This window comes from Astatotilapia calliptera, chromosome 8 (genome assembly GCF_964374335.1).
Source record: "Astatotilapia calliptera chromosome 8, fAstCal68.1, whole genome shotgun sequence".
NCBI classification, from domain to species: Eukaryota; Metazoa; Chordata; class Actinopteri; order Cichliformes; family Cichlidae; genus Astatotilapia; species Astatotilapia calliptera.
Window position 1 is genome coordinate 27,867,219 of NC_137429.1, and position 13,212 is coordinate 27,880,430.

General features: G+C 40.8%; 2 protein-coding genes across 3 annotated transcripts in view; both read right to left on the reverse strand.

Moving 5' to 3' along the window:
• The window catches only part of ca10a (carbonic anhydrase 10 (inactive)a), a 324,693-nt gene that overhangs the window by 303,126 nt on the left and 8,355 nt on the right, over nucleotides 1-13,212 (reverse strand). The window lies entirely within an intron of this gene.
• Nucleotides 8,855-11,374, reverse strand: LOC113025193 (E3 SUMO-protein ligase ZBED1-like). The gene is made up of 3 exons (XM_026172695.2): nucleotides 10,217-11,374; nucleotides 9,410-10,029; nucleotides 8,855-9,322 (listed from the first exon to the last, which is right to left on the reverse strand). Exons 1-3 carry the CDS (start codon nucleotides 11,103-11,105, stop codon nucleotides 8,927-8,929), a joined length of 1,905 nt encoding a protein of 634 aa, XP_026028480.2. The 5' UTR covers nucleotides 11,106-11,374; the 3' UTR covers nucleotides 8,855-8,926.

Consider the following 13,212-nt stretch of genomic DNA (forward strand, 5'->3'; position numbering starts at 1 on the left):
TAGAGCTGGGCGATATGAGATTTTTTCATATCACGATATGTTTTTTTCATTTCAGGCGATAACGATATCTATCACGATATAAGCCAAATAACTATATTTGTAAGATTTAAATGTGCCGTTGCTCACAAGTAAAATGTGAAATAATCAGCAGCTTGTTTTGATTTAAATATTTATTTCCCATAATAAGTTCAACAGGGTAGATGTACTTAAGGAACATGAGACTTTTTCAGATAGATAAAGGCAAATATTGCAAACTACACAAAAGGTAGCCGCTAAAGCGTCTAAGTTTCAAAATAGAACAAACGAAACAGACTACTAAATTGTCAATTCCACTTAGAAACAAAATATTAATTCTAAAAATAAATCTTAGTTCGTTTTACAGAAGAACAGACAAAACTGACTAACTTTTGTCAATATCCAATAAACTGAGAACTAAAAGGAAATTCTCAATCTCTCCTTGTTGTATAGCTGAGCTTTTCAAACAGTTTTAACAGTTACTTTAGTCTGACAAAAGCCGAATGACGAATTAGCGCTTCCAGTCAGAGACTGAGGCTACGTCCACACGTACACGGGTATTTTTGAAAACGGAGATTTTCCGTTTTCGTTTTAAAAAATAATCCCGTCCACACATAAAGGGAGAAATGAAAGAAAACGCTGCTATGAACATGCCAAAGCAGCAGGTGGCGCTAGATTCCTAACCGTGCAGAAATGTTGGCCAATCAGAAGTCTAGAAGCCTCGGTGGGAAAAAGTAAACAAAGCTGGGGCATAGAAGCAGAACCGAATCGTATGTGTGGACGGACAGTAACTGTGTGTATATGTAAGCATTTAAACACTGCAGAGAGTACAATTAACAGTAACAGTATCGTAGAAGTTAATTTCACCGAAACAATAACGTGGCGCACAGTGTGACGCATGCACCAGTTTATTGTATTTCCAGACTTGCTTTCGGCACAATTTACAGTGCACGCTACTCTGTTTTTTGTCAGACTTGAAATAGCCGAAATACCTTCACACTACGGAACTTCTATGGCTCTTCCGTTCGACAATCTCTCCGGCGTTGGAACCATCATCTGTTTTCTCGCTCGGTTGATTTTTCTAGTCGGCACACTCATTTCCTCCATTAGGCGCTGGCTCCATTACCCGCTGGCTGCTTCCCAAACAAACACACGTGCGGCTTGGCACTTGTGCTGTACGTAACAAGTCACGCGACGTGACGCTGCGGCTGTGATTGGTTCGGCTCTGCGCTACTTAATTTGGATTGGCTGACCTTTTTTTTTTTTTTTAAGAGGACAAGAGCAGCGAGGTCTATCGCGATAGCTTAATTTCTCTATCGAGTAAAAGTTATATCGCGATACATATCGTTATCGTTCTATCGCCCAGCTCTAATACAGGGTAAACAAAAGAAGGAGAACGGTGATGAGTTTGATAACTAAACAAATGCACTGTTTTCAAACAGTTCAGTTTTACTGCTCAAATATCTGCAAGAGAACCTCTGCATTTAATTTACCTTGACTTCCTAAAATCCACCAGCACCACCAAACCATTTTGGATACAGTTAGGCTTCATTTTAGCCACATGAAACTAGAATATGTTACCTTTTAAATTAAAAAATCTAAAAATTTAATGTACAGTTGCAAGTGACCTCACTTGGGTTTATTTTTTGCCACATGCTAACCAGGCAATTCTTTTAGAAATCACAAGATGTTATATATGTTTTTTTTTTTAATGTTCCACACATACTGCACATACTGCAACTTTTCTTTTACAAGCTTTTACTTTTAGGTGTTCCAAACAGACAGAAATTCTATAAGACAGGATAAGATGTTAACCAAAGCTAAACCCTACCCCCAACACTAGAGATACCAACGTTTGGTTGGATGTTAAGGGGTTTAAAAAGCAGGTCACAATTATACTAGTACCAGACAACCTTTTTACTCCTTGTCCCAATATTGGACACTAAGCTTTAATCTAAATCTCTAATCCAAAATTTTGATGGTACAAAGTTATCTGATGTGGAAACAGTTAGAGGGGTTAAGTCAGGCAAGTCACTGCCTTGCTAATATGCGTATACTTTACCATTTTGCTTTCAAGGTGTTTCAATGTTCTTTGTGGAAGAGAGACACAGGCTTCTTCAAATTTAAGGCTACATATATGCAAAATGCAAAAAGATGCGAAACAGAGCAAGGCCTACCAGTTGACAATTTATGTTAAGTTTTCTTTATTGTGCTGGGCCATTGTCATATTACGGTGGAAAAGTAATTTCTTACTCTTAATAGATAAAGAACAGCAGACACAAGTATGAGTCCTCCTCACATATAGCTTTTTTTGGAGCAAAAAGATCAATGCTGCAAAATGAAACATATCAGAAGAACTCTTCTGCATATCTGCTGTTTGCTATAAAAAGTGAACTGTGTAAAAGCACACACAACAAATCTTGTTAGATCCTGCAACACAATGTAGCAACACACAAATCAATACTACTCTTTTTGTAATATCTCAAAAAGCTTAATTAATTTCTATATGTGGTTAGTGTGCATGATTTGGTGATTAAAGAAAAGAAAACATGGCGTAAAAGCAGTGTGTTTATTTTCATAATGATGGACAGTTTAGTTAATATTTGTTAGAATAAGAGTTATATCTTCTGAGTTATATCTTATCAAAACAGCTGAAACTAGAACTAGATCACTCTATAACTAATGTGGGTTATCATACTCCCTCCAGAAGTATTTTTCCTATACAATGCACTTCTGTTACATAAAACCTGAATGACCCACCAGGCAAAAAAGCTGCCCTCAGGGCTCCAGACCTAAAGGTTTATACTGGTCTAAAACCTCGGATCTGATAAAAGTGGACCCATAAAAAACTTACAGGAGCATTGTCTCCAATTTTCAATACAACTGGATAATCAGAGCAATTTCAACATGCCAAAGGACTTCCAACACCACTTCATCTTATCTGTGTTACTTAAAGAAGGACCAAGCAGCAGATGTGTCAACATGTTTACCCCCTTGGGATTGCTGTTACATTCAAGTTGTATCTGAACAAGAGCAACCCATAGCCCTCCTACCCATGACTATGATTTCACTTTTGTTACATCAATTTTTGTGGAGCTGCTATAAAAAACAGAGAGCTCACACCTGAACGCTGATGACACCTAAACAAGATGGGGCCTGTGCTTGGCTTGACTTCTGCCTGTATGCAATCTACTATTGTATTTTATGATATTTTATCAGCCCTATTCTTTAATTTATGTACCTATGCTGCTCTGATTTATGACTGTTCTTCCGTACTCCACATCAAAGAGTCTGTGGAACACCTTTATGATGATTGGGACAGTTATAAGAAAACTTTCCCCCCACCATTTGGGTGCTCCTTTTCCTCACCGGATTACTTCTTGCTCCTTACGAAATGTGCCTCAGGCAATCCTAAGAAGAAATTGAGGAAAAGAGGCTGTAGGGCCGACATCCAAGTGCACATTAGACAATCTGGAGGCATCCCCGGTTTTTGCTGCCGGTTACCCTTCCAGATTTGGTTGTAAATGCATACTCACTTCCACTGCAGGCTGGGTCTTTCTCATCTGATGCTCTGATTTGTGTCGATTACTGTGTCCTCGCAGTTTGCATTGCAAAACCAGTGGCTGGTCCCACTGGTTTGGTGGCGCAACTGTAGACCACGTGATTGGACAAGGTGTTTGTTGTCAGTTCCACTTCGACAAGCTGATGAGAAACCGGTGCTGCCAGCATTTATTCGGATTGCCCTTTTGAACACCTGCTCCATCTCAAACAAATCCTTCTCCCTGAATGAGCTTTTCACAAGAAAAAACCTGCATTTTCTGTTTCTCATGGCAACATGACAGATGAGTTCATTCACCCCAAACAAACTTTTTAGGTGCTCCTATCTGGGTGCCCCCAGTTTAGGTCACCGTGGTGGAGGACTTGCTGTTGTGTTTAAAGATAGTTACGCATGCAGAGGTATGCAAACTGAAAACTATTGATCTTTTGAGTCACAAACAGTTAAGGTTGGCTATACGAAAATGGTTTATTGGTAAATGGCCTGTATTTGTATAGCGCTTTACTAGTCCCTAAGGACCCCAAAGCGCTTTACACATCCAGTCACCCTCCCATTCACACACTGGTGATGGCAAGCTACATTGTAGCCACAGCCACCCTGGGGCACACTGACAGAGGCGAGGCTGCCGGACACTGGCGCCACCGGGCCCTGTGACCACCACCAGTAGGCAACGGATGAAGTGTCTTGCCCAAGGACCCACGATTGTGTTTTAATTTATCGCCCTCCTGGCACTGCTACTCTGTTCTTGATTTTACAGACTTCTTATCTTCTATTATCAACCTGGAGAAAGCTTTGCTTCTTGGGGATTTTAACATTCAACTGAGACCACTGCTGAGAGGTTCTCCGTCATGTTTGAGTTCTCTACATTCTATTGGAAATGATGTAAATACTCTTATCCAGTCCTTTAATAGAGAATGCTCATCCATTTTGGATCAAGTGGCACCTATTAAAACAAGCTCCATCTCACAAGAGAAGACATACCCTTGGATAAACAAGTCTACATTAAACCTAAGGAGAACACATGCCATAAAACAGAATGACAATAGAAGAAAACTAAACTTAAAGTACACAGGCTTCATCATTCACATCTTCTTAAATGATACAGTGAAAAATGTAAGATCAGAATATTTTTCTAGACTCATATAAAAAAAAAAAACAAGAGAAATCCCAAGAGCTTTTTGACAAAATCAGTGCCATTGTGTTCCCAGATATGGTACCTCTAAACAGGGGCGTCACTAGGTTTTAACGACAGGGTTGGGCTTAGCCCCCAAGAGAAGCACACGATATGAACGAACATAGTGCATGAGCACAAAATTTCACAAACAGAAAACAAAAGACTGAGGAATTGCTTTTCAAAGTTTTGGACAGATTAAACATCTTAGGCCACAAATAAATTTTCAGTGCGTGAATTCATTTTCTTCTGTTTGTGCCTTAGCTTGGCACCTGGTTCAGGGATACCGTAGGTGTTGCAAAGGGGCCTTGGTTTCCTCATACAGTTCTGTGGCAAATGCATCGGAGTGTTTGCCCTTAAGTATGTGTCACACACAATTTTGTCTTCTGCCAGGTCTAAAGTCTCTTTCTGCAGGAACTTGTGGAGTCATTCGGTTACAGACAGAAGTGTGTAACATCAGTAGTGCACAGACTGCTGAGAACTTGCAGAGCTTTGCTCTGAGACCAACAGCTATGGGGGATCCAATGGCAGATAGCAGGCACTCCAAAATGGCAGACAATGTCTCAAGAACTGCACTAACTGATAGCAACTGACATGCCCAGCGAGTGTTTGAAAGTTGCACAAGCTCAGTTTTTGTCCATCCAAGCTTTGACTGAGCCTCCATGAACTTGTGATGATTGACTAGGGAGATGCTAAAGAAAGAATACACACACTCCAACAAGCTAAAAAGCTCCACAGCCTCTGGGACAGCCTTGCAAGTATTGCACAAAACCAGGTTGATTTGATGACCATAACAATGCACATAGCCTCAGGATGGAGCATTCTGAAATGTGCTTGTACACCTCCAGTGGAGCCACTCATAACATCATATGTTTGTGCTACACACTTAAGCTCTGCAAGACCATTGTTTTGGATCTGCTACTGAAGCTCATTTGCAATGGACTGGGCATCAAATATTTTTATCTCTGCAAGTGCAAGAAAACACTCCTTCCCTGCCCCCTATGCACATGTAAAATCCTATGCACATGTTTTGCAAACAACAAAGTTTGCATCCATTTACCTTTTACCTTGATTTTTTTAAATAACCATTTCAAACTATTTACAGAATTGTTCTGCATTCAACGAGATGCCACACAAATTATTATTATTTTTATTTATTTTTTTATTTTTTTTGTCCCGTTTGGATCTTTAGCCATCAGAATTGTTGTCTTAAGGCCAAGAAAGATGCCAAGCGGATTTATTTTACCAAGTGGATCATCATGGCCTTGCCATATTGGTCCATTTGATTGACCTTTATTATAATTATGTATTTATTTTATTTTCAGTTGCTACAAACGGGACAGACATGACTGGGGGATAGGACAGGGAGAAAGAATGAAAGAAAGAGAGGGAGAGAAAGAAAAACAGAGGGGAGAAGAGACGGTGAGAAAGGGGGGAAGGAAGAAAGAAAAACAAACAAAACACCTGAATCACCTGTATGGAGAGAAAAAAAAACAGAAGAGAAAGCAAACAAAAAAAGACCAACATAATAAATACAGCACCATCACAATAAACTAGCTAGCAGTAGATAACAGTAGATACTAAATATTAAACGCTATTATGCAGCACGCAAGATAGACAGCGCACAATGTGCTTTGAGGCAGCAGCCAAGAAAGGTGTAGTCCGTGTCTGTGAACACCCGTGTGTACACCTGTGTGCATACCTGTGTGGATCAGCATGCTTGTATTCCAAAGGTTTCTCCATGTAACGATCTGCTAGGGAGTGTGGGGAGCCACAGCCCCGTCCTCCAGGGTATGAAGCAGGTATGGAGGAGATCCAGGCCCCAGACATCCAGAGACCCCAGAGTACGAGGACCCGAGGAGACCACCAAAAAGGGGGACAACCGTGCCATCCTCCTGGGAAGAGCTGAGTAGAGCCCCAAACGAGAGGTCACCCAGCAGCTACGGAGCAGAGGCCAGAGGGGGTTGCAGTGGCGTGCCCGCGGGCTCTGCCGGCAACCAGCTGTGCCAGAGAGGACCCCCGAGACCAGAGGCCTGAGGGCACCCCACCCCCCGGAAGGGGCCCAGCCGGGCCACAGGCGCCAGACATTCTAAACCCTTGTTTAGACCAGTAGTGAACCAGTACATACATGAGTGCCCAGCCCCAGTCAACAAGAACCACCAACACACCAACGTCTGAGGGCATCAGCCACTGGCAGGGAGTGTGGTGAGGGGAGATAGGCCTCCGTACTTTGGAGGGCCTGAGATGTACCCAGAGAGGTTGAGTCTAAGACCCAACCTGACATATAGACACAGACGAACAGGCGCACGCAGACACAAACGTGCATTCCCACCCCCATATACACACAAATTATTTTTGTCACTCCAAAAAAATAATTTCTGTCCACTATAAAGGAGAACATCATAGCCTGATACCTGCAGGTCTGACAGTAGCAGGTGTATCACTCCTTTTTCTACCTGGAGACAGCAGTCGCCTCATTGTTCTGACACACAACGCAAAACTATCCACAACACTACACACTAACTACACAAGACAACACATTAACTTCACACCCCAAACACGCTAAACGTCACAAATCTCTCACATCTCAAAACTCGCTCTCTCTCTTTTTCTGCTGTCTCTCTCTGGCTCTCTCTCTTGCCGTCACTCCTAAAACTTCCCCTGTTTGTTTCCTGATGCGTCTTATCATCTTTTTTGCTGATGACATTCAGCTATACTACCCAATCAGAGCGGAGAGCTTATGATTTTCAGAAGACTTAAATGACTGTTTAACAGACATTAAGCAATGGTTGAACAACAATTACTTACAGCTAAACCCAGACAAAACTGAACCTTTGATTGTGTCACCGGACAGTGTAATGTCTGGCTTTCAACAGTGACTGGGCGATTTAGGTTCCTCACAGAAGCATAACCTCAGAAATCTAGGTGTTATTTTTGATGAAGTTTTTTCTTTAGAGCAAAACTTAAATCAAATGGTAAGTAGAGCTGGGCGATAGAATGATAACGATATGTATCGCGATATAACTTTTTCTCGATAGAAAAATTAAACTATCGCGATAGACCTCGCCGCTCTTGTCCTCTTAAAATAAATAAATAAATAAATAAAAGAACAGCCAATCCAAATTACGTAGCGCAAAGCCGAACCAATCACAGCCGCAGCGTCACGTCGCATGACTTGTTACGTACAGCACAGGTGCCAAGCCGCACATGTGTATTTGTTTGGGAAGCAGCCAGCCACCGTACCGCCCGGGTAATGGAGGAAATGAGTGTGCCGACTAGAAAAATCAACCGAACGTGACCGAAGAGAAAACAGATGATGGTTACAAAGAGATTGTCGAACGGAAGAGCCATAGAAGTTCCGTAGTGTGAAGGTATTTCGGCTATTTCAAGTCTGACAAAAAACAGAGTAGCGTGCACTGTAAATTGTGCCGAAAGCAAGTCTGGAAATACAATAAACTGGTGCATGCGCTACGTCCACACGTACCCGGGTATTTTTGAAAACGCAGATTTTTCTATGCGTTTGCACCTTTCGTCCACACGTAAACGGCGTTTTTGGTCACTGAAAAGGAAGATTTTTGAAAACTCAGTTTTTGCATTTACGTGTGGACTAGGGCTGCACGATATTAGGAAAACCTGCGATGTGCGATAACTGTGATCAATACTGCGATAACGATATGACTTGCGATAAAATAAATAGCAAAAAAAAAACAAAAAACAAATACATAATTTCTGTTTTACTGCACAGTTTTATTTAATGAAAGCTGCTGTATTAGCAGTGTAACAACAAAGTGCAGTCAAACATTGAAACATTGCCCCCATAAAAAAATTTCTGAGGCTTGAATTCTGAAAGACATCCTTCCCGGTCTCTATAATTAGTTTTAAATAAACATAACTTAAATTATACTGCAAATTATCTCTATGCAGTTGTTCATCATTTTACCACTCACCAAGTAGTTATGATGCAAGTCAAAACTGGAGTGGAAACTTTACTAGATTAAACTATAGGTAAGAACTTGTCTGCTGTGGGAACACACCAAAGAACAATTGTCTACCTTTGTGGTCGTACTGGCCAAGACTAATATTATCAACAATTAAGAACAATGTAGGTAGTGTATTTTTGTAATTTTTTGAAAAAAAAAAAAGGTTTCTCTATCTTGCATTCATCCTTCCTGAGTGAATGTTTTTTATGGCAAGTTCTTGTTAAGGAAAACCAACATGTTTACTCTCCAAGGTTTTAAACATGTGCGCTGACATGTTACTATGTTTCCTGATGTACTAAAAAGTCTCTCTGAAGGTGAGCTACTTGCAGGTATGCAGAGATACTTCCTTGCAAGCTTGCTTAGCTGTGGGAATGTCATTTTGTGGAGTTTCCACCATGCCAAGGGGTCTTCCTCACTGTCTATGGCCGTGGATAGCAAGTAGCTGTTAAGCTCAGCTTCAACAGCTTGTGAGAGATGCATAAAAGAGGAGGTAGGGATTGGAGCTGCCTTGAAGAAACTGCCCAGGGACTTTTTTGCCTTCTTCAGGGGACGACTGGGTGGATCATCTGTCTGGGCCTCTGGTTCAGCGGAGCTTCTCTCCTGGAACAGAAAGCAGATTATAAGAAAAGTAAACATTTTGGACTAAATATGAATTGAAAGGTTTTATATATAAGCATGCATGAATACCTTCTGTGCCACTGCTTCCATTTCTGACATCACTCTGGTCTTGATGTCTGAGACTCGATCAGTGCTGGTGTAGCTGACTTTAAATCTGGGATCCATGAAGCACGCCATGTCCATAAGTTCCTGGGTAGCTGGATTTTCATATTTAGTAATCAGGTACTCGAGGATTTTCTTCTTAATTGATTTTGTCAAATCACTGTCTTCTTCCTTCTCTGCAAGCACCGACGTCTTCATCAGATGAAGGACTGGTTTTACATATGAAACACTAACGTAGCTCTCACCAGACAGGGCATCTGTAAAGTCTTGCAGGGGGTGTAATGCCTGGTTGACAGACTCCAGTACCTCAAGATCCTGCCAAGTAGGAATCAAGTGTCTTGATTTCTTGTCTGCTGAGATGACATCAGAAATGGCCCGCTGCTGCTCCAGGACTCTCTCAATCATCTTCTGCCTGGAACCCCACCTGGTTGGGCATTCTGTGATCAGTGTGTGCTCTGGGAGGTTGAGCTTCTGCTGTGCTTTTTTCAGAGCCATCTTTGCTTTCCAGCTGTGGCAAAAATGTCCAACTAACTTTTTGCAAAGTCCAATGGCTCGGGCAATGCGGGCATCATCTTTGATAGAATTTTCTGGAGAAATAAGAGGAAACAAAAAAACTGTCATGTTTAAAACCTTTTTTTTAAAAAAAAAAAAAACTAATTGAAATTTATAACTAAAGTTGTCTAAAAAGGTAACATTATCCTTATCAATATCAATTTGATAATAATGTATAGCACATTTTCATTGCTAAAAAGATCTGCCTTGAATAAAACTTACCGATTGCAAGGTGCAGCCTGTGTCCAAAACACTGAAGTCTGACCCAGTTGTTTAGCTCCGTGGCTCTCACAACATTGGCACCGTTGTCTGTGGTGATGCACACTTGTCGATCTTCTTTAAGATCCCAGCTGGCTAACACCTCACGTAATACATGGGCTATATTTTCACTAGTGTGGGAGTCTGGAAAATACACAGTCTCTAGACACCGTGTTTTCAGTTCAAAGTCTTCGGTGAGGAAGTGCACTGTGAAACTCATATATGGTTCCGTTGTACGACTTGACCATAGGTCTGTAGTGCTTGCGTAGTTTTCAGCTTGGCTCAGTTCAAACATGACGGTCTTGCGGCATGTTTCATACATTTGTGGAATGGCGACATGTGAAAAGTAGTTTCGTGAGGGGATGCGGTATCTCTGGTCCACTTTATGTATCAGACTGGTGAAGCCCTCTCTGCTAACTGTATTTATAGGCATCATGTCTTTAGCCAAAAAATGTGTAATGGCCTCTGTTATTTCTTTGTACCGCTTCGACGTTTTCTCATAAGGAATTCCACTTGAAAAACTCTGATACAGAGACGGCTGTTGGACTGCTGCGCTCTTTGTCTTAACATTAGCAACCTTTGTTTGGCTAGCCCTATCTTTCTGGAACTCTTCAAACAGTTCTCTGTGGTTATATTGAAGATGATGGTGGAGATTAGTCGTGTTTCCTCTGGTGGTTGCCACGAGTGTTCGGCAAGTTTTGCAGAGTACCTGTGTTTGGAGAACGTCGTCTTTATCAAATCCAAAGTACCTCCAAATAAGTGAGGTACTATTTTTTTTTTTTTTCTTTTTTTTTTTTTTTTTTTTAGCCACGAGTTCAGTAGCATTCTCGTCACGCGTCTCGCTCTCAGCCATTACAACTCTGACTCGTTGCTGCAGCGTTGTTCGCGCCCGACCTGCGTAGGAGGCGGGCCTCTAATCCATTTGATTGGTTAATGCCGTGAAGGGCTCTATTCGACTGGTCAAATGTGTAAATGGATTTCTTTGATTGGTAAATTCTTTACAGCACGTGTGTAAACATTTTAAGGTACCCAATTATCGCAGTTTACGCCGTCTTTTGCGATGGGCCCATCGCGCAGGCTGATATCGCGATGACAATAAATTTTCGATTTATCGTGCAGCCCTAGTGTGGACTAGAAAAACGGAGAAAACGCAGCGTCAAAGGTGTGCGCATTTTTTGACGTCACACTGTGCGCCACGTTATTGTTTCGGTGAAATGAATTTCTACAATACTGTTACTGTTAATTCTACTCTCTGCAGTGTTTAAATGCTTACATATACACACAGTTACTGTCCCTCCACACATACGACTCGGTTCTGCTTCTATGCCCCAGCTTTGTTTACTTTTTCCCACCGAGGCTTCTAGACTTCTGATTGGCCAACATTTCTGCACGGTTAGGAATCTAGCTCCACCTGCTGCTTTGGCATGTTCATAGCAGCGTTTTCCTTCATTTCTGCCTTTATGTGTGGACGGGATTATTTTTTTAAAACGGAAAATCTCCGTTTTCAAAAATACCCGTGTACGTGTGAACGTAGCCTCAGTCTCTGACTGGAAGCGCTAATTCGTCATTCGGCTTTTGTCAGACTAAAGTAACTGTTAAAACTGTTTGAAAAGCTAAGCTATACAACAAGGAGAGATTGAGAATTTCCTTTTAGTTCTCAGTTTATTTGATATTGACAAAAGTTAGTCAGTTTTGTCTGTTCTTCTGTAAAACAAACTAAGATTTATTTTTAGAATTAATATTTTGTTTCTAAGTGGAATTGACAATTTAGTCTGTTTCGTTTGTTCTATTTTGAAACTTAAACGCTTTAGCGGCTGCCTTTTGTGTAGTTTGCAATATTTGCCTTTATTTATCTGAAAAAGTCTCATGTTCCTTAAGTACATCTACCCTGTTGAACTTATTATGGGAAATAAATATTTAAATCAAAACAAGCTGCTGATTATTTCACATTTTACTTGTGAGCAACGGCACATTTAAATCTTACAAATATAGTTATTTGGCTTATATCGTGATAGATATCGTTATCGCCTGAAATGAAAAAAACATATCGTGATATGAAAAAATCTTATATCGCCCAGCTCTAATGGTAAGAATTAGCTTTTTGGATTTGGGAAACATCTAAAAACTTAGATGTATGGTGTCAATAAGTGAACTTAAGATGATAATTCATGCTTTATTCTCTACAAGACTCAACTATTGTAATAGTCTATTTACCTGTCTAAACAAGAAAGGGCTAGCTCGTCTACAGGTTGTTCAAAACTCAGACTACTGACCCGCTTAACCCTTTAAGACCTACCATAGAACCAAGTCCGCCAGAGCTTACTTTATATTTTTATATGCTGTAGTGCCATTTTTGGGAGCATTTCAAGTTGCTATACATCAATACAACTGTTATAGCCCATATTTTAATAATATGTATGCATTAAGTCTATAGTAACGGCATTAATTGCAAAAAAAAGTGCAATAAAGTACAAAAAAATTGAAAATCGTTTTTGTTTTGTTTTTTTACATATATTTCTACTTGGAGAAATTTAAGAGGCTTATCCCTCAAAACTTTAAATACAAACTAGAGAGCGAAAATTTCAGAAGAAATTTTAAGTGTGCCTCTGTCGCTGCTAATCAGTGTAGTTTGCCATTCATACGGCTACAGAGAGCAAAACCAAACAGAGCACCCATTGTCCACCATGAACTATGGTAAAAACAAACACCGCTCGCGCCTCACAGATGACAGCTTACAGTTTTGTGTAAAGATGAGGTGACTTCGTACAGCCCTGATTTGCAGACGCTGTGCACAGAGGTTCATGAGCAGAAGTCCCATTGTACCACGGCAGACCCGACAATGTTTGCATGAACACGCTTTGAAGCATTACGTTATGGACCACTTTTCACACATGGTTGGTGTACCCACACAGCCGGCTGTAGCTTTTCAACTCACAGCCCAACACACACCCAAAAAACAG